This window comes from Pituophis catenifer, unplaced genomic scaffold (assembly GCF_029215685.1).
Source record: "Pituophis catenifer annectens isolate HBS135680 unplaced genomic scaffold, rPitCat1.0.hap2 SCAF_10, whole genome shotgun sequence".
NCBI lineage: Eukaryota > Metazoa > Chordata > Lepidosauria > Squamata > Colubridae > Pituophis > Pituophis catenifer.
The window spans coordinates 27,694,207-27,715,211 of record NW_027256890.1 but is presented as its reverse complement, the minus strand read 5'-3'; the positions used below and the strand labels follow the sequence as shown (position 1 = coordinate 27,715,211).

General features: G+C 42.5%; 1 protein-coding gene, 1 long non-coding RNA gene and 2 other non-coding genes across 4 annotated transcripts; 3 read left to right on the top strand and 1 right to left on the bottom strand.

Moving 5' to 3' along the window:
• The first annotated feature begins 1,740 nt into the window (after positions 1–1,740).
• Positions 1,741–17,774, top strand: LOC139322276 (uncharacterized). The gene is made up of 5 exons (XR_011600838.1): positions 1,741–1,846; positions 4,209–4,327; positions 6,076–6,129; positions 7,411–7,567; positions 17,660–17,774. It is a non-coding gene; the product is annotated as an uncharacterized lncRNA (long non-coding RNA).
• On the top strand, positions 4,400–4,477 carry LOC139322524 (small nucleolar RNA SNORD126). Its single transcript, XR_011600855.1, has one exon. It is a non-coding gene; the product is annotated as a small nucleolar RNA SNORD126 (small nucleolar RNA).
• Positions 6,486–6,630, top strand: LOC139322523 (small nucleolar RNA SNORA79). Its single transcript, XR_011600854.1, has one exon. It is a non-coding gene; the product is annotated as a small nucleolar RNA SNORA79 (small nucleolar RNA).
• On the bottom strand, positions 11,667–16,412 carry LOC139321851 (toll-like receptor 5). The gene is made up of 2 exons (XM_070950769.1): positions 16,316–16,412; positions 11,667–14,224 (listed from the first exon to the last, which is right to left on the bottom strand). The coding sequence occupies exons 1-2, from the start codon at positions 16,359–16,361 to the stop codon at positions 12,291–12,293; spliced, it is 1,980 nt and encodes a 659-aa protein (XP_070806870.1). The 5' UTR covers positions 16,362–16,412; the 3' UTR covers positions 11,667–12,290.
• Positions 17,775–21,005: the final 3,231 nt, after the last annotated feature.

The window sequence follows — 21,005 nt, the reverse complement described above, 5'->3', positions numbered from 1 at the left end:
GAAGTCCACACGTCTGAAACTTGCCCAGGTTGAGAAAGTCTCTCTCTCTCTCTCTCTCTGTCTCCTAATTGGTGCAAATAAATACTCCCGCCTCAAGTTAAAGCAATAATTGGCTTGCCTTCTGAACCAATGGCAAGGCAGACACCCTTATTTCCGGCTCCTCCTACCTTCTTCCGTTTTCCTACAGATCTCGCAGGTAAGGAGTGCGGTTTAGTTCTTGCCGAATCCATTGATAATCTTAATTATATTTTTGCCATCCGTGCTTATTATAACCTTGGAAATATTTTACCCAATGCAAGGAAGAAATCCCCATCAAGCAGTTATCAGATTATTAAACCCTTTGTATATTTTTAAGCCATGATTCCAACGTGGTTTGTTCCATGCGGGGCGCCTGGGATGACTCTATGCTGGCTTTCTTAAAACCCAAGATTTTATGCTGAAATGAAACCCAAATTCTAACCCCAAATGGCAAATAAACCAAATTTAAATTTATTTTGATGATTTAATATGTAAATATAATGTATTTTTTGTATGGCATTCGCTATAATGTATAGAAAAATTAGACTTTGTTTTTTATATTTATTTTATATTTAATATTTATTTCAATTTTTTTAAATTTTAAAATTAAAAATGGTTTGAAATAGCAGTTTTGGTATTTTTATGCTTAAATTCTGCTTCCTTGTTTGTAATGTGCAGCTTTATAAAATATAATGGTATTGTGATTTATTTTTTAATCTGTTGTAGGTATTTTTACAGGGACGTAACTCCACCGTGTTACAATCTCGTGTGGAAATTCAGAAATGTTATTAGTTTCAAGTTTCTAGTCCAATAATCCCATGTGAGGCTTCATTGTTAGAATCCAGAACTTCGGTGATGGTACAAATCCTAAACTAAACCGTAGACCAGCACAGGGCGTGCAAAATGCAAAATTTTTAAAGCTAAACAGAATATAAAATACAGTTTAACGAAACTAAAATAAATATAAAAACCATTTAAAAAAAAAGCTAAAGGAAGTAAATAAATATAAAAATTAATATATGGCAAACTTAAATTGTAACGATATATAGCATAATATATACAAGATACACAGTTAACAAAATATGATTTAAAAAAAACATAGGTAAATATATAAACATGAAAATTAATATATGGCAAACTATAATATATATCGTAGGATAATCTATATAAAATACACAGTTAACGAAACTAAAATAAATATAAAAACCAATTTTTTTAAAAAAAACAGCTATATGAAGGGATCAGTAAATAAACAAAAAAATTAATATATGGCAAACTTAAATTGTAACGATATATAGCATAATATATACAAGATACACAGTTAACAAAACTAAAATATGATTTAAAAAAAACAGGTAAATATATAAACATGAAAATTAATATATGGCAAACTATAATATATACCGTAGGATAATCTATACAAAAATACACAGTTAACGAAACTAAGTAAATATATAAGCATAAAAATTTATGTACGGCAAACTAAATTATAATATATAGGATAATATACAATATATTGAGATTTATAAAGTATAAGACAATTTAATATATATGATTGATGTAATAAACCCTTTTTTCAAACCTGTTACTGTGGGTTATGTTAAAGAAGTAAAATTAATACAATAATAACAAAAATGCATTGTGTTGCTTGAAAACGTGAGGTATATTTCAGAGCTGCGTTGACCCTTTTTCCTTTGTTTTTTACAGCGTGAAAATGGTTTGTCTGTTTTTGAGGCCCCTCCTTGTGGGGGGCAGTTGTGTCCCTTTACGGAAAACTAGCATCTTCTGGATCTGCAAACCAAGATTTCTTTCTTTCTCGTCTGTTTGGGTAAGGCCTGGGTGAAGGGGCATTTCTGTGCTTCTAATGTTACGAACTTTATGGAATTATAGATTGTGGTTCTAGAGCAGTGTTTTTCAAACGGTGACTTTAAGATGGGTGGACTTCAACCCCCAGAATTCCCCAGTCATTGTGTTTTAAGACATGTGGCCTACAACCCCCCAGAATTCCCCAGCCACCATGCTTTAAGACAGTGATAGCTAACCTTTTTGCTGTTGTGTGCCAAAAGTGGGGGGGGGAGAATGGGGTGGGTCACGGGTGCGGGTGCCCACATACATAATTCAATGCGCCCCACCCTCCCGCGCATGCGCACGTGACCCCCCCCCCCACACTTCCCCCTGCTTTTGGCACGTGATGGCCCGGTGGGCCCGATAGGCCAGTTTTTTCCCCTCCCCAGGCTACAGAGGCGTTCTAGGAGCCTGGGGAGGGCAAAAACAGCCTTCCCCATCCCCCCCGGAGGCCTCCCGGAAACAGCCAGTTTCCCAACTTCCGGTGGGACTGGAAGGCCTGAAAATCAGTTGGCCAGGGCGCGCATGCGCGCTGGAGCTAAGCTAGGGCAACACTCACGTGCCCACCAATATGGCTCCGTGTGCCACCTGTGGCACTCGTGCCATAGGTTCACCATCACTGCTTTAAGATATATGGACTTCAACCCCCAGAATTCTCCAGCCACCATGCTTTAAGATATATGGACCTCGACTCCCAGAATTCCCTAGTCATTGTGTTTTAAGACATGTGGCCTATAACCCCCAGAATTCCCCAGCCACCATGCTTTAAGATATATGGACTTCAACCCCCAGAACGTGGCTGATGGGAATTCTGGGAGGTGTAAGCCACGTGTCTTAAAACACGACTGGGGAATTCTGGGAATTAAAGTCCATCTATCTTGAAGCATGCTGGGTGGGGAATTCTAGGAGTTGGAAGTCCACCCATCTTAAAAGTCACCAAGGTTGAAAAACACTGCTCTAGAGAATAAAAATAGCCACCTCGGTTTACAGTATATGAAATGCACTTTTATTTTTAACTAGCTGATAACTCAGTGTTGCCTGGGTATTTATTTATCCCAATCCTGTATTAGACAGGATTAGAAGAGCAATTGATTTCGGCGAGAATTAAATTAGTTACGAATGTTTTCCCCGTGCCCGGACAAGCGTCAAGTAAAATGATACCATCTTGTTGTTTTGCTAGCTGATCCATGATCATTTGGTATGCTTTTTTTCTGATCTTGATTTAGAAGTGGCTTCTTGTCCACGGTATATGCACTACGCTGTTCGACGTTGTAATTCTTTTCTCGTATGTAATCTGCGTGAAGTACGTCATGTTGATCTCGTAGTGATGCAGGCAGGCAGAGTTGCAGTAATGTTTTATTGATCATGGCCATACATTTGTCCTCAAGAATAATCAAAGCCTTGTTGAAAATGTCCGGACCAAACGTAATTTCTAATGTTGGATTTTCTCCCTTACTAGAGGGAGCTCCCTTGTGAAGTACTGTGAAGCCATTACCATGGCATCTCCACTGTGCTGCACAGTAGAAGTCATTTTAAGGCAGTGCAGTAGAAGCCATTTTAAGGCACAACAGGCTGTATCTTAACAGAACACAAACCGAGAGGTGTTAGGGGTGTCTTATCCGCATAGTATTTGTTTCCAGAGAGTAAGTCATCTGTGTACCAAGTTTGGTTGAAATTGCTCAAGTCGTTCCAGAGTTATGTTGGAACATGCACACATACATAGCCATTTTTATATATGTAGATGTTATTGCCAAATGCAAGAAACGATCTTACAATATGTAGAAAGGCGTATCAAAATTACTTGAAAAAAAGTAATTCTAGACAATCTGACCCCAGGAGTCATTGTTTGAGAGAATACAGGTAATCCTCTACTTGCAATTACAATGAGCAAAATCTCCAGAAATACGAACGGTTGTCTCCTACGACCACCCCTTCCCTTTCCTTCTATTTATTCCCCAGCCAGGGAGGGGCCATTCAGCACCCACGTGTGCTTTGCTTCCCGAGTCGACTCCTTGTCCTCCGTTGCTCTCCTCTCCTAACTGCTCTGCGCATACGTGCATCTGGAACAGGCCCCACCTGTTCCTCCTCCTCACTCATCTCAGCCTCCAAAGGCAGCTGCCTCTCCGGCGGCTGGGAAATGTTGGATGGCCCTGGCTCTATCTCTGCGTCCGACACAGAGCATCCATCGGAGCCTTCCCCAGACTTCAGAACTGGCCCAAGTTCCTCCCCATTGTCCGAGTCTGTCGCCAGCTCCACTGACAGCTGGCGGGCCACAACATTTTTAGACGGTATCAAGGTTCTAAACGAGCAAACGTATTTTCTGATATTTGATCTTTTTCTTTTAGAGCTTAAGTGCCGTGGGATCTTGAGGGAGCAGCTGCATCGCAAGATGGACTGAAAGAATTCTGGAAGTCACTGATTCTTCGGGAGTTCGGTATATTTCGTATGAAGAGGATGGAAAAAGGTATCTCGATTTTTTTTTTATTGGCTTCTGGGTGTTTTTTTTTAACGTGGAAATATAAATAGGATTTTCGATGGTCTGCTATGATGAACTGCATGTTCTGTCCGTGTTTCACCTGATAAACCATGATTAGAAACATGCCCTGAGCAGAGCCTGCTATTGGACACCGCTGTCTTCGCGGGAATGGTGTTAGCTCTTGAACTCATCCCTCTTGGGCGAAATGAATTAAAGGTAGTCCTTGACTTACAACAGTTCCTTTTTAGTGGCCGTTCATAGTTACAGCGGCACTGGAAAAAAAGGGAGACCTACAGGTTGCCCTCGATGTAAGGACTCTAACGGAGCCTACTCATTGCCATTTTAAAGTTGTGACTATTGTAAAGTGGGTTACTCATGTAACTAACTGTTCTGCCCCAGCTACGGACCCCAATGAACGCAGCACACACAAAGTCTGTACAAACCTTAGTTTACTAAATTAAATCAGTCTTTTTCAAACAAAGGCTGTTAATTAACTTTCTTAACAACCTACAAGAATCCAAAGAATAAATAATCGTAATCTTACTAGGGTTGGCAGAAAGCCCAGAAGCAATTTGCAGGAAACTGATAACTAAGATCCAGACGCGAAGGAGAGTGAACAAAGTTGTTCCCTGCAAATTGCCTCAGTCCTCCTCCTTCCTTAAATAGGCTAAGGGAGTGGCCAATTAGCCCCAAGCCTGACTCTCGAGGAGACCTCCTCCCGAGGAGCCACTCCTGCCTTTTGGCAGCTTTGTGTGCTTGTGCATCGAGAAGAGTCTCCTCCTCTTCTTCCTCTTCACTTATGGGAGCTTCTGGTGGTTCTGAAGGCCCTGGCTGAATCCACGCCTCTGGCACCACATCTTCTCCAGCCTCCTCACTGTCCGACTCAAGTGCCAGCTGCACAGGCTGCTGGCACAGCACCACACCAGCCTCCTCGCTGTCGGAATCAGCTACTAGCTGCACAGGCCGCTGACGGGCCACAACACCCAACTCAATGGGGGGAAAAAATTGTGTTTGTTAAGCGAACCCATGTTTGAAAAGCAGAAGTAAACCCCAGTTTTCTGCAAACACGTAAATTGTGCTCAGGTGGCCGTGGGACACCGCAAAGGGCTTTGAAGTATAGAAACAAAATTGAAAAAGAGAGCTCCTTGGTGCTGTCTGAGCTTGGTTGTTACTACCAAGTTCAGAGAGCACCAAGGAAGTCTAATTTCAACCCTGAGCTACAAATATTCTCCTTTATTTTAATAATGGCCCAAAAGCTAAATCAATAAATAAATACCGTACTTTTCAGAGTATAAGACACACTTTTTCCCCCCTAAAAGAGGGTGGAAATGTTGGTGAGTCTTATACACCAAATACAGCCATTTTTGGCCTCCCAAAACCCCGCCCTGCGCATCCCGTTTTTGCCAAAAACAGGCCTGTTTTTCAAAAAAAATGTGATGTGCAGAGGGTTTGGGAGGCCTGCAGAGTGCTCCTAGGAGCCGGGGAACGCAAAAAAACATTTTTTTTCCTTACTTACCTCTTTGAAATCTTGGTGTGTCTTATACTCAGGTGCGTCTTATAGTCCGAAAAATACGGTATATAAATATTCTCCTTTAACATTGAAAATGTCTCATTCTGAACTGCCTTTGACAATAAAAGGTGAAGAGCAGGATGGTTGCTGTATTACAGATTTTTTTACAGTAGATCAAAGTATTTGATTGCTAACTCAAGAATTACTGTGTTGCTGTTTTTTAAAGATTGACGATTCCAGCAAGAATTGGGCGAAAACAATTTCCCTCCACTTTGAAAATGTAAGTCTTGATGCATTTCTCCTGGTTTAATAAGAGACAAAAGATTGTATATGAAGAAGAGGCTGTTGATGGACTAGAATTAATTAAAAATAGTTATAGAAGTGGATAGTTATAGAAGGTTATTTTCATCGCCTTCTCAGGCTCGCAATCTTAAGAAGGCACAGTATGGAGGGAGGAGAGGGGGAGAAGAGAGGGGCACGATGGGTACCAGCCTTTCAGCATTTAAGCCAGGGATCTCCACGCTTGGGAACTTTAAGACTTCTGGACTTCAACTCCCAGAATTCCTCAGCCAGCAAAGCTTAAAGTTCCCAAGCTTGGAGATTTAAGCAGACAAAATGTTTTATAAATGCTTGATTTGATGACTGTTCCTCCCACTGCTGCAAGCCTCAAACAGCGGGATTTTATGTCATCAGATATTAACATGACCTTTCTTCACTCAAAAGTGTCTTTAGATGGGTTGGCCGTCTGTGACACGGTTGAATTTTGCGGGGTCGCACATTTCTAAAAGAGCCAACAAACTTTTATTTATTTATTTATTTTTCAAATTTCTATACCGCCCTTCTCCTTTCGGACTCAGGGCGGTGAACAGCCAAGTAAAACACTTTATATACAAAAGTTAAAATAGATTTAAAATAATTAAATAAGTTTGGCCCATAATTTAAAACATTTCAATTTAAAACCGATTTCAAATTTTAAAAACCCATCATAAAATCAGGACAGCCCGGCTAACTGAAAGGGGTAGGTTTTAAGGGCCCGACGAAAAGTCCGGAGGTCTGGGATCACTCGTATCTCTGGGGGTAGATTGTTCCAGAGGGCGGGTGCCACCACAGACGGCTCTCCCCCTGGGGGTTGCCAGCCGACATTGTCTGGCTGACGGCACCCTGAGGAGGCCCTCTCTGTGGGAGCAAACCGGCCGGTGGGAGGCAATTGGTGGCAGAAGACGGTCCCGTAAGTACCCCGGCCCTAAACCATGGAGCGCTTTAAAGGTGATCACCAACACCTTGAAGTGCACCCGGAAGTCCACCGGAAGCCGATGCAGCTCGCGCAGGAGAGGAGTCACATGGGAGCGCCCCGTATTCTGCACCAGTTGGAGCCTCTGGGTGCACCCCAAGGGAAGCCCCATATAGAGAGTGTTACAATAGTCCAGACGAGAATGTGACTATTAAAGTCTTTAAAGAGACTGGCTGTTCTCAAAATGCACAGAACCCAAACCTGTGAGCTGAAATTAGCATCCGTGCTTGAATTATATCTCAATTTCTGCGTTGTGCTTTTCCCCCACAGATATGTTTTAATAGGCAGGGAAAACTGTTCTTCCTTGCTAACCATTCCAAAGAAATCACGACGAGGAAGCAGAAGAATTGGCAACGATGTGTTGGAATAACAGGGGGACTCCTCTAGGAATGAGTAAACGGCGCCTCACCTTCGTTTATCAAATTGGGTAACTTCAATACATTTCTTGTCCGAATTAAATGTAGCTCAGGGTTCTTCCAATTAACCGACACTCAACTCTGAACCGAACACGGTGACGTGCAATTTAGGTACCCGGCTTAGTGAGCTGAGCTAAACTAGTGGCATTTGCCTTATGGGTTAGGGCAGGGGTCAGCAACCTGCGCTCTGGAGCCGCATGTGGCTCTTTCACCCTTTTGCTGCGGCTCCCTGTCACTCAAAATACGCGTCACGACCGCCAATGTGCGACAGACGTTGGCATACACGATTTATTGAGCTTTTAAATCATGGATAAATCCAAGAAAAGAAGTTTCAGAAGAAAACAATGTTTAATTCAACTACATATGCTAGTTTTGTGGCTATGGCTGCTCAAGAAATAGTCAGGCATGGGAAGGTTTTTGTGGCTCCCGGTGTTTTCTTTTCTGTGGGAAACGGGCCCAAATGGCTCTTTGAGTGTTTAAGGTTGCAGACCTCTGGGATGGGGTTAGGGTTACCGATCGGTGCTTACTTCTTCATCACCTGATTGAAAAATACACACAAATAGACCTGTATCATCATACTCCGGTTTTATAGATCTCAAGGCAGCCTTCGATAAGGTTACCAAGACTAAGTTATGCGAGAAGTTGGAAGCTGTCTCAAATTGACCGCAGGGTTTTTCTTCTATTACGTGCCCTACATACTAAAACATCCCTCAAGGTGAGGTGTAATATGCAAGGGTCCCTCTCAAAGTCAGTTAAAACTCAAAAAGGGGGTTAAATGGGGATGCATTTTGCCCCCCCCCCTTCCCGGCTTTTATTTATTTATTTATTTATTTTATTTATTTTATTTATTTATTTTATTTAGTCCAATTTATATTTTTTATTTTATTTCAAATTTATATACCGCACCTTCTCCCAAGGGACTCAGGGCGGTGTACAGCCAGATAAAAACATACAATACAAACATTAAGAACAATTAAAAGAATATATATTAATTTGGCCCCAGTTTAAAATGACAAACCAATTTAAAATTTAAAAATATGTTACGCCAGCCCGGCTTGATGAAAAAAGAAAGTTTTAAGGGCACGGCGGAAAGCACCGAGGTTTTGGATTCTCCTTATCTCTGGGGGCAGCTGGTTCCATAGGGTAGGTGCCCCCATAGAGAAGGCCCTCCCCCTGGGAGTCACCAGCCTACATTGTTTGGCTGATGGCACCCCGAGGAGGCCCTCTCTGTGGGAGCGCACGGGTCGGTGGGAGGTCATCGGTGGCAGAAGGCGGTCTCGAAGATAACTAGGTCCTATGCCATGGAGCGCTTTAAAGGTGGTAACCAACACCTTGAAGCGCACCCGGAAGACCACTGGGAGCCAGTGCAGCTCGCCAGTGCCGCCTTTCTCCGGAGACTCAGGGCGGCTTACAATGCATTTAAAAAACCATTATAAAAACATTTAAAATTAAAATATTAAAACCCATTCACACCATTCATGGCCGGATCTCACAAGATCGCAACAGCGAGGTCAACGTTTACATAAACGACATGGTTAAAATGGCTAAACGAACCAAATCTTCACACCCTCCAAAAATAGGTGACCGAAGCATCACCCTCCTGGCTCTAGGCAGATGCCGCTGTGATCCTCTCCGGGACACCAGTAGGCCTTAAAAGAGCCTTGGGAGCCCTTCTCCATCCAGTACTGTACTTAACAATAAACTGGACATAAACTATGAGAAAACAAAGATCGTGGCCTTTGCAAAAAGGCCAAAACTTCAAACGGCCACAAAATAAGAGCAGGTAAAATCACCTTCAAATCCCTGGGGGTGGCCACTCAGGCCAAAGGTTGAAGAAAAGCACACGGAGAATATGCAGCTAGCGCCATCCTTAAAATTTTTCCGCACAAAAGTGAGGATACTACGCCCCTGCTGCTATTAAGCTTTTCGTGGCTACGTCGCTAGCACAGCTTCTTTATGGGACCTTGCTTGGACCGTCAGCTTCGTGTTTTACATCATTAGAAAGAGTTCAAATTCATTAGATCAGTTCTCCAGATGCCACGTTGTGACTCAAATGCACTTCTGCGCCATTGGCTCAAGAGAGGTGGAGACTGGGTCACGTACTCCTTAGATGTTCCTATTATACGGAGATTAGGAAAAAATATCCAATAATCGATAGGTATCCTGGCCATTCCGACACTACCTATCTCCAGTGGCTGCTTTAAGGATGAACGGTCCATAACTACAGCGCAGGTGGCCAAATTCTGCACAGTAACACGGGATTCATTGGAAACACGTGTCTTTACAATCATAGTTACGTTACATAACAATTGTGGCAAACAAATTGTGGCCTTCCGAAAAGCGGTGAAGATCTGGCTTTTCCGGCAGGCCTGGGGCCGTTGATCTCGCTTTGCGATCTGACGAGATCCGGCCATGAATGATGTGAATGGGTTTTAATGTTTTTAATTTTTAAGTGTTTTTATAGTGATTTTTTGAGTGTGTTGTGAGCCGCCCTTAAATTGAATAAATAAAAAATAAATAAATAAACCCTTTGCATTGTCCTTTCCCTTTTAGTGTTGAACCTACAACGGGCCACACAGTTTAGGGATTTGCAATTATCATATAGTCAGACCATGTATAATAGACACTGGATTTTATTATAGATTTTAAGTTATTTATTACTTGATACTAGAACTTTTAAGTGTCTATATACTGAGTTTTTTTTATTTGTTCTGGTCTAAGACTAATAAATTATTGTGGGGGTTGGATTCTCGTGTCAAAACTTTGCATAAAATAAAATATACGGTATATTTGTGAGTTCTCTTTGCATTCTTTAGCTGACCTGGCTATAAATTAAGATATTTTTTCCAGCCTTAAGACTCTTTGTTTCTCAATTTTGTGCACTGAAACGCATTCACTGAAATGTGTTTTATAAATGCATTCACTGAACAACTGCATTTTAAAGACAAACGTTTAAAACTGTATTGCCGTTCAGTCATTAGCGACCAAAATTTTGGGGTCAATTGTCATAAGTGGACTTTGAGGGTTGCGACAAAGAAGTGGGGTGGTCGCTTTATTTTCCAAAGCACCAGAAGGCAGAACAAGAAACGACGGATGGAAACTAATCAAGGAGAGAAGCAACCTGGAATTAAGGGGAAATTTCCTGACAGTGAGGATAATTAATCAGTGGAACAGCTTGCCACCAGAAACTGGGTGCTTCCTCACTGGAAGTTTTTAAGAAGAGACTAGACAGCCACTTGTCTGAAGTGGTATAGGATTTCCTGCCTGAGCAGGGGGCTGGACTAGAGGACCTCCAAGGTCCCTTCTACATTCAGGAATACACTTTTGCCAAACCTTCACTCTAGCCAAGCCTGCCCTCTTAATAAGTCTGTTTCTCTTCACGTATGACAAGTTTTTGTATCCTCTGATTATGCCTGTGAAAATCACCTTTTAATTTTTGTTATTTCTGGCCTCTGCCCAACTTTGATCTGAGTGGAAATTCTGCGCCAGTATGCAATGATTTGAGGTGGGCATCTTGGGAGATCGTGCCCAAATGTGACTTCTTCAGTCATCCTGTTAAGCAAATCTTGGCTTAATATTTTGTGTGGATACAGCCAATAGCAGGAAGCACCATAGGATACCTTTAGGAATTACTCTCCTCCCTTAATTCCATGCCCATTTAAAGTTTCCAAGACTGGCAATTAAACCTGGTTTTATTTTCTTTGAAGGACACAGTGGCTAACACGCTGATTTTGTCGATTGGAAGGTTGGCAGTTCAGCAGTTCGAATCTCTAGCGCCGCGTAACGGGGTGAGCTCCCGTGACTTGTCCCAGCTTCTGCCAACCTAGCAGTTTGAAAGCAGGTAAAAAAAAATGCAAGTAGAAAAATAGGGACCACCTTTGGTGGGAAGGGAACAGCGTTCCGTGCGCCTTTGGCGTTGAGTCATGCCGGCCACATGACCACGGAGATGTCTTTGGACAGCGCTGGCTCTTTGGCTTTGAAACTGAGATGAGCACCGCCCCCTAGAGTTGGGAACGACTAGCGCACATGTGCGAGGGGAACCTTTACTTTTACCTATTTCTTTTGAAAGAAGTTATTAGGCAGAATGTTATTTTCTAAAGTGTTGGTTTATTTACAAATATACAAAGCTCAGCTCAGATCGTTGCAACGTAGACAAATAATGATTCCGCCTCTATTTTTTCCCATTCGCTTACATTGCAATAAAATGATTTATACATATTTTGTACTGTACAGTAGTCCTCGACTTACAGCGGTTAATTTACTGAATGTTCAAAGTTAACAATGGCACTGAAAAAAAAGGACTTACAACTTTTTCACACAACCGTTGCAGCATCCCATGGACACAGGATCAAAATCCAGATCCTTGGCAACTGGCTTCTATTTATGACGGCCGCAGTGTTCGTAATGTCACATGACCCCTGTTTGCAACCTGACAAAATCCATGGGAGAAGCCAGATGCACTTAACTCTGTTACTCACATAACACTTGCGATGATTTCACTTAACTGTGCAAGAAAGGTGGTAAAACAGGCCAAAATTTACCTAACAGCCGTCTCGCTTAGCCACATAAAATTTGGGGCTCAAATGTGGTCCTAAATCGAGGACTATTTGCATTACAATTACAATTCCCTCTTTTCCAGCAAATTGTTCTCTCTGCTGGATTTTCAGGACATGGTAGACATTTTATTCAAACTCTCCAAAACCTGTTGCACACAGAGGGGACGTGTCTTTTGTCTTAAGAAACACACTTGTGTAGGAACTGAGGCAGGGGCTGCCTCTGGAAATTGGAGCTGGTCTGAATGCAAGTCAGGAGCAGCTCAGGTGCCTTCACAGTTGCGTTGTGATTCTGCAGCCAGTTGTTGAAATTTTTGAGCTCACAACTGCAAACTAAGGACAGTTCTCTCAAATCCAAGAATCGTAGCTGCCCCATTGGTTGAAATGTGGAGGGCGAGAGGGTCATCAGCGGATTTCCACGGACACTGAGACCACGCAGGGATTTCAAACTTCGGAAGATCTGTTCTGGAAGTTTGTGCAACCTGTTGGCCCCGAGATCCAGGATTTCTAAAGACGTCAAACTCTGGAAAAGGTTCCCAGGTAAGTCTCGAAGGTGATTGGAGCTGAGATTCAACATCCGGAGTTTCCCCAGATGCTGGAAGAGGTCGGTGCATTTCTGGGTGGCCCAAATGTCTCCCAGATTGTTGTGGGAAAGGTCCAGTTGTGTAAGTTGCCTCGGAGACTTCTGGATTCGCGAACACCACATCAGGTGGTTGCCGGAGAGATTCAGAAACTTTAAGGAGGGAATCTCCGCGAGCTGACGCCAGACGTTCCCCAGGTCCTTCAGACGGTTGGAGGAGAGATCAAGATGGACCAGGTTTGGGCCAAGTTTTTCTATGCCCCAGGTGTTCTGGATCCTGTTTTGTCCCAAATTAAGACTCATCAAGGAAGGGAGATTCCCATTGGGAACTCGGTCAAGAGCGTTGTCTTGCAGGTCAAGGGACTGCAAAGATTTTAGACCCATCAGGGCATCATGCTGAACAATCCCGATGTGGTTGGACTTCAGAATCAGACGTCGTAAAGGAGAGGACTTCAAATCCTTCAGTCCTTCCGTGTATAGCTCCCCGAGGAGATTGTTGGACAGATCCAGAACTTGCAGCTTGCTTAATCGTGAAAATGCCCCCTTTTGAATCTTATTAATCTGGTTGGATCTCAAGAGCAAAGTGTTGAGATCTGGCAAGCTTGAGAAGACGGAGGCGTTCAGGGTGTTGAGAAAACCATGGGACATGTCGAAAGTCCGGATGCGGCTGTGACGCAGCCCCGAGAACGTGGTGGCTGAAATGTCCTTCAAGTTCTGGAACCCGAACCCACTGCCGATGGCTCCTGAATGTTGCACCTTGAGGTTCTGGATCTTTGTACCGTTCAGGCTTTTGAGGAAGTCTTCGACTCGGGCCACGTCCCATGGGTTTGAAGAGATGTCCAAAGTGCCCAGGGTGATGTTGAGAAACGGGTTGGTGCAAGAAGAAGGACGATCTCTGGACAATCGATTGGAGGACAGGTCAAGGAAGGTCAAATGACGCCCTCTGAGATATTGGAGGTCGTCCCCACAAATTGCCCCGATTTTGTTGAGATTCAGCTGAAGGACGCTTAATTTTTTCAGTCCTTGGAAGGTTGGATCTGGGGTCAACCGATGAAGGTGGTTTCCACGAAGGTCCAAGGTTTCCAGTGACAAAAGGTCTTGGAAGTAGCCCATCTCCAGGATTCTGTTGTCAAAATCACTATTGTCCAAGTGTAATACCTTGAGTTTGGTCAAACCTTGGAATGCTTTGGGATGCAACGACAGGTTCCTGTTGCCCCCCAAATCTAGGAAGGTGATGTTGGACACATTCGCAAAGGCCCTTTCTCCAACATAGAGAGGACCTCCCAATTGTATCCCCAACGACAGCATCTTCAGGGCACTCAATTGTGGGAACGAAGACGTCTGGATGGTGGTGAAGAGGTTGAAATTCAACAAGAAGACTTGAGTGGACACGTCCACGTTGGGTGTGGCCTTGAGCCTTTGGCCTTGGCAGTTGGCCACCAGGCGGTTGTTGATTTTGGTTGTGGAGCATCGGAAAAACACATCTGTGGCCGAACTCAAGGCTGCCAAGACGAACACGATTGCGCTGATGGAGACTGAAATGAAGGAAAGAAAGAAAGAAAGGAAAGGGATTGATTAGCTTCCTATTCTTATTGCCACTACAAAATTGCTCTTTCTAGGAATCCATTGGTTAGGCGGAGCCTTAACAATTGATCACATGGCTTGTTGGTAGACCATGCAACTCAACTCCATGGGATTAGTGTCCAGTTCAGTGTCTCTCAACCTTGGCTGCTTTAAGACATATGGACTTCAATTCCCAGAATTCTTTTAAGACCTGTGGACTTCAACTCCCAGAAGTCCACACATCTTAAAGTGGCCAAGGTTGAGAAACATTTGTCTAATGTGTTAGAATCAGTGGTGGGATTCAGATAATTTAACAAACTGTTCTCTGCCCTAATGACCATCTGGGTAGGCTCCCTCCAGCTTAAACATTAATAATTCCCCTCCCTTTTCTAATTCATGTAAAACCTATAGACCCCTGGCCTCTTACACATTACATTTAAGTCACTATATCTTGAATCCAAATACCGTTGACTGGAGTCATTAGCTGAATAAGCCATTGTTTGCAAACCATCATAGGTGGGTTTGACACTATTAAACCACAAAACGGTGAGCCAAATTTTAGTTCATATCTGGAAATTACCCTCAAAACGACGCTATAGAGCACTGCACACCAGAACTACTAGACACAAGGACAGTTTTTTCCCAAATGCCGTCACAAATAATCCCCTCAACGCTGTCAAATTATTCGCTAAGTCTGTATTACTATTACTATTAATCTTCTCGTCATTCCTATCACCCATCTCTACCCATTTATGATTGTATGACTGTAACCTTGTTGCTGGTATCCTTATCATTTATATTGATATTGTTTCCTTATTGCTTATTTGTTCCCTATGATTATCATTAAGTGTTGTATCTTATGATTCTCGATGAATGTATTTTTATGTACACTGAGAGCTTATGCACCAAAGACAAATTCCTTGTGTGTCCAATCACACTTGGCCAATAAAGAATTCTATCTATCTATCTTATCTATCTATCTATCTATCTATCTATCTATCTATCTATCTATCTATCTATCATCAATCCTATCCCATCCCATCCCTCCATCTATCTACCCTGTTTCTCCAAAAATAAGACCTCCCCTGATAATAAGCCCAACTGGGCTTTTGAGCACATGCACTAAAATAAGCCTCCCCCTGAAAATAAGCCCTCTCCAAAAATATTTAAACGCAGAGCTGGAAATCAGGTAAGATGGCAAGAGGAGCCCCATCTTAATCCAAGCGCCCCAAAATATAATAAGACCTCCCCGAAAATAGGGCCAAATGCTTATTTTGGCGTTCAAAAAAATATGACAGGATCTTATTTTCGGGAAAACACAGTATCTATGTCTGTCTCTCTCTCTGTCTCTGTCTCTGTCTCTCTCTCCTCAAAAAAATAAAGGGAACCCAAGCAGAAGACATCCGAGATCTGAATGAATGAAATAGCCTTATTAAATACTTTGTTCGTTACATACAGTAGTTTATACACTGCTCAAACAACTAAAGGGAACACAAAACTACTGTATGTAACGAACAAAGTATTTAATAAGGCTATTTCATTCATTCAGATCTCGGATGTCTTCTGCTTGTGTTCCCTTTATTTTTTTGAGCAGTGTATATATTTCTATATCTATTTTCTGTCTGTCTATCATCTATATCATCTACCTACCTACCTACCTACCTACCTATCCATCCATCCATCCATCCATCTCTCTCTCTCTCAATCTCTCTCTCTCTCTCTCTCTCTCTCTCTCTCTCTCTCTCTCTCTCTCTCTCTCTCTCATCTATCTATCTATCTACCCTATTTCCCCCAAAATAAGAAATCCCCTGATAATAAGCCCAATCGGGCTTTTGAGAGCATGGCAATAAGGCCAAACGCTTATTTCAGGGTTCAAAAAAATGTAAGACAGGGTCTTATTTTTGGGGAAACACGGTATCTATCATCTATCTATCTATCTATCTATCTATCTATCTATCTATCTATCTATCTATCTATCTATCTATCTATCTATCACATAGGGAGCTCTCAAGTTTAAAAGCAGTGCTGAATTTCAGTTTTTACCCCCCCATTTTGGGTCTCACCTTTGTGAATTTTCCACCGGGGCCACCGCTGGAGAAAGTCATCCATGCCGTTGTGTGGAATGCAACAAATCCTCCCGCTTTAGGATGGCAAAGGTCGGTCTCTCTTGATTGCATGTGTGGTTGGCCCTGGCGTTGTCCCTTATAAATGCCCCTGGAACCACCCATCCTTCCCAGCCCTACGTCAGAGGTGACCGTGGACAAAAAGTGAAGCGTTGCACAACGGGGAAGTGGCAGGGAAAATTCTCTTCCCCCCTCCCCCCTCCCCGAGCCGTTTCGTGATTGTTGCTCCACGCACACCACCGTGTTTTCCTTTGGCAGGTCTTCCCAGGTCAAATATTTAGAAAGGGCTCGAATATAACCGTGAGTCACTTTGAGGGGCAAACATTGATTTTCCATTATTGGGTAAAGCAGGATACGGCATGCAATGTGGACGTTGATACGGAGGGAGCAGCTCTGGAGGAAGCAGCTTTCCGCCACGTTTATTCAAGATAATGATCATTTCATGACAATATTGACAATTCATGACAAGGGCCTTGATAGTACAGGGGTTTAGTGCACCCTGTCATTAACACAGCTGCCTGCAATTTCTGCTGGTTCGAATCTCGCCAAGGCTCAAGGTTGACTCAGCCTTCCATCCTTTCTAAGGTAGGTGAAATGAGGACCCAGTTTGTGGGGGCAATAAGCTGACTTTGTATAAAATATACAAAAGGATGAAGGCTATTGCTTAACGCATTGTAAGCCGCCCTGAGTCTCCGGAGAAGGGCGGCATATAAATCAAATTAAAAAAAAAAAAAAATATTAAACTCTTAGTTTTTTCCTCTATTATCCAACCGATCCAAGTTCAAATATATTCTGAGTCTTCTTTTTATCTTCAATGTTAGTATTAATTTCTGCACAGCTTAGTATTTTTTAAAAAATTATTTCTTCTTCTGGGGGTGTTTCCTCATTTTTCCAGTGTTTGCGCAAACACAATTCTTTGCTGCTGTCAAAACAAGTAATATTAAACATACATTCTCTTTATCGTATTTCTCTGGTAATATGCCTAACAAAAATAATTCTGGTTTATAATCTATATGCTGCTTTAATATTTTTTTCCTAACCACGTAGGCATTTTTGTCCATTTTTTTTTTCTTTTTTTTCTTTTTTTGCTTTTGGACACGTCCACCACATGTGATAATATGTACCTGGAATTTGGTTACATTTCCAACATTTAGCAGACATGTTTTTAAACGTTTTGGCTAATCTAGCCACACAAAACTTTTTTAAAAATATAAATAAAACTTTATATATATATATATATATATAACTTTTTTAAAAAAGATATCATTTCCTCTTTGATTTCAGGCTTCGTGTAAGACTCCCCGTTAAATGCATGAGTGGCCCAAAAAAAACACACACTGGTCAGTTATGGACAGCCATGGTTGTTAAGTGGATCACTGCCGTGACTCGTGTCGCAACGAAGAATGGATGTGCAGGTTAGAAGTCTCCTATACTGAGCGGTGGCTCAATGACTAAGACGCTGATCTTGTCCATCGAAAGGTCAGTAGTTCAGCAGTTCGAATCCCTAGTGTAATCCACGTAATGGGATGAGCTCCCGTGACTTGTCCCAGCTTCTGCCAACCTAGCAGTTTCAAAACGGGTTAAAAAATGCAAGTAGAAAAAGAGGGACCACCTTTGGTGGGAAGGGAACAGCATTCTGTGCGCCTTTGACATTGAGTCATGCCGGCCACATGACCACAGAGACGTCTTCGGACAGCGCTGGCTCTTCGGCTTTGAAACAGAGATGAGCACCGCCCCCTAGAGTCGGGAACGACTAGCACATATGTGCGAGGGGAACCTTTACCTTTTTACTCCCAAAAAGACAGAGGGTCTCCACCATTATTTTTGACCCCCAGGATGTCTTGATATGGTGTTACCCAGCTGCAAACTCCAGCTGCTGCAAGAGGCACATTGACACAACAGGGTGTGGAAAAGGGTGAGGGGTACAGATACTTCTTGACTTACAACCACAATTGAGCTCGAAGGTTTGTTGCCGAGTGAACGTTGCCCCATTTTTACGACCTTTCTTGCCACAGTCGTTAAATGACTCACTGCAGAGGTTAAATTATTCACACGGCTGTTAAAGTGAATGGGGTTTTCCCACTGACCTTGTTTGTAAGAAGGTCGCAAAAGAGGTGCTTGCAAAAACCCCAGGACACTGCAACTATAATAAACGCAACCAATAAATGTGAGTCAGTTTTCAAAGGTCTGAATTTTGCTCACACGACCAAGGGGGGCTGCTACAACGGTCGTTAAGTGTGAAAAACCATCATGTCACTTTTATCAAAGTGCCAGTGCAACTTTGGTCACTAAGCAAAGTGTCGTCACCCTTGATCCATAACCGCAATTGAGCTCAAAAGTTTTGTCGTTAAGCAAGATAGCCGCTAAGTGCGTTCTGCCTCATTTTGTGACCTTTTGCTGCAGCTGGTAAAGTCGATCGTGCAGTTAATAGCAACTCGTTAAGTGCATCTGGCTTCTCAGAAGATTGCAAAAGGGGATCATGTGTCCTTGGGATGCTGCTAAGCACCTGGATTTTGATCACATGACCTTGGGGAATCTGCAACCATCTTAAGCAGAGGTCTTCAAACTTGGCAGCTTTTAAGACTTGTGGACTTCAACTAAAACCTTGTAAAAAATATTTAAACTATTGCTGTATTACATCATACTGTGTCCTGATTGGTTAGCTCTGTAGCCAATGTCCTTAAGAGGGAGCTTGAACATGGTTTGTTTCTCTTTGCTGATCGTTACTGCTCTTTGCTGACCATTATTGCTCTTTGCTGATCGTTACTGCTATTTGCTGTTTTTGCTACTGTTTGCAACTGTTTATTGTGTATGACTTCGACGACTGGTAAGAAGACTTTGTTGTTGGAATATCCCTGGACTATTGTTTTACTATCTACTGAGTTAAACAACGGATTAAAGATATACATGGGCAAATGGACATGGCAACCCTTTCAACTAATCACTCCCTTAAACTGCTGACAGCAGTTAAAACAACTTTCACCTTGGAAAAATATTTACATCTAGAAATGCCATCAGTGGAGAGACAGTTATTTGTTAAGTTTAGATTCGAACTTTTAGATACCAACGTTAAATTCGGCCGTTACCGGAAAATCCCGTATGACAAAAGAACATGCATATGTGGGGTAAACGTCGTGGAAGACACGGCGCATATAATATTTGAATGTAGGCTGTATGAGGAAGCAAGAAAACAATATCTGTCCCCAATTATAAATAAATTTCCCCACTGGAATATAAGGTATAAATTAGCATTTCTGTTGAGGGCTGATTGATAAGAAAGATGAGCTGAGTTAGAGAGGAGCTATCTTATTTGGGTTATCTAGTCTTGGCAATTTAGCTATTGAAATCTGATATTGTAAAATTTTAATGTCATATATCATATATTTTTAGATTGTTATTTCTGTAACTGTTTTGTCTTTTTCCCTTTTTCTTTTCTGTTTTGTTTGAAAAGGCCTTCGGGCTATTCAATAAACAAATACAATACTATCTACTGCTTTATCTGTGTATGCATAGCATAGCTATAGCTGGAGAATTCTGGGAGTTGAAGTCCACATGTCTTAAAGCTGCCAGGTTTAAAGACTTCTGCTCTTAAGTGTGAAAAATGGTTGTAGGTCACTTTTTTCCAATGCCGTTGTAACTGGACGGTCACTAAATGAACTGTTGTTAAATCGAGGACTTGTAGATAGCAAACATGAGGCTGAGCGGAAAGGGCCAGAAATGTCTATGGAGATTCTCAATCATCCAGGTCCTGGTTTTTCCCAAAGATGCTTTTTTCAAGAGGCAACTGGACTTTCTGGTTTTTCTTTATGAAGACATTTCGCTTCTCATCCAAGAAGCTTCTTCAGCTCAGATTGGATGGTGAGGAATGGAAGGATTGATACTCCTTGCAGACAGCTGGTCATTTGCATCCTTTTTAGAGAGTCGTTGAGACCACTTGGAAGTCTGTTTCCACAAATGGGTGTGGAACTGCTGAAAGGACTGGGTTGTAGGCTGGAGATAGGTGATGTTGTATCCCTCCATCTCTGTTGAGGGAGGGCTGTTCAATTTGGACACAGATGGCCTCTTGGACCCCTTTTTCAACCAGTGGTCCTCTCTGTCCAAAATGTGGACTTTGCTGTCTTCAAAAGAGCGGCCTTTGTCCTTTAAATGCAGATGGACTGCTGGATTTTGTCCTGAAGGGTTTGTTCTCCTATGTTGTGCCATGCATTTGTGAAGTGGTTGTTTTGTTTCCCCTCTGTACACCATCTATCTCTGGCCTACAACAAAGTCCTTTTAGCAGATCCAAAAAGGCTCTACACCCCATTTGCGCTACTCAGGTGACCCTGAGGACGCAGATAAACCTCCAAGCGGCCTCAACGACTCCCTAAAAGAACCCACTGTGGATGCTGCAATGGTGGGGCAAGTTTGAAAAACAGTCGCTAAGTCACTAAACGGACTCTTGTAAGTTGAGGACTACCTGTAATTGATCTTGCGTGGTTCACTGAGAGGGCTGCCTCCAAATAACTGATCTTGCTAAGAGCCCATTGCAATGGGTTAGTGCGGGTGAGGATACCTTGTAAAAAATCAGAGGAGGGGCAAGGATTGTATTTACCGTACTTTTTGGAGTATAAAACACACTTTTTATGCCCCC

Excerpts from the sequence above, each read along its gene's own strand:
- LOC139321851 (XM_070950769.1), bottom strand. The coding sequence starts at position 16,361 with ATGGATGACTTTCTCCAGCGGTGGCCCCGGTGGAAAATTCACAAAG. Across the intron at positions 14,225-16,315 it reads CCGGTGGAAAATTCACAAAG|TCTCCATCAGCGCAATCGTG; the intron begins GTGAGACCCAAA and ends CCTTCATTTCAG.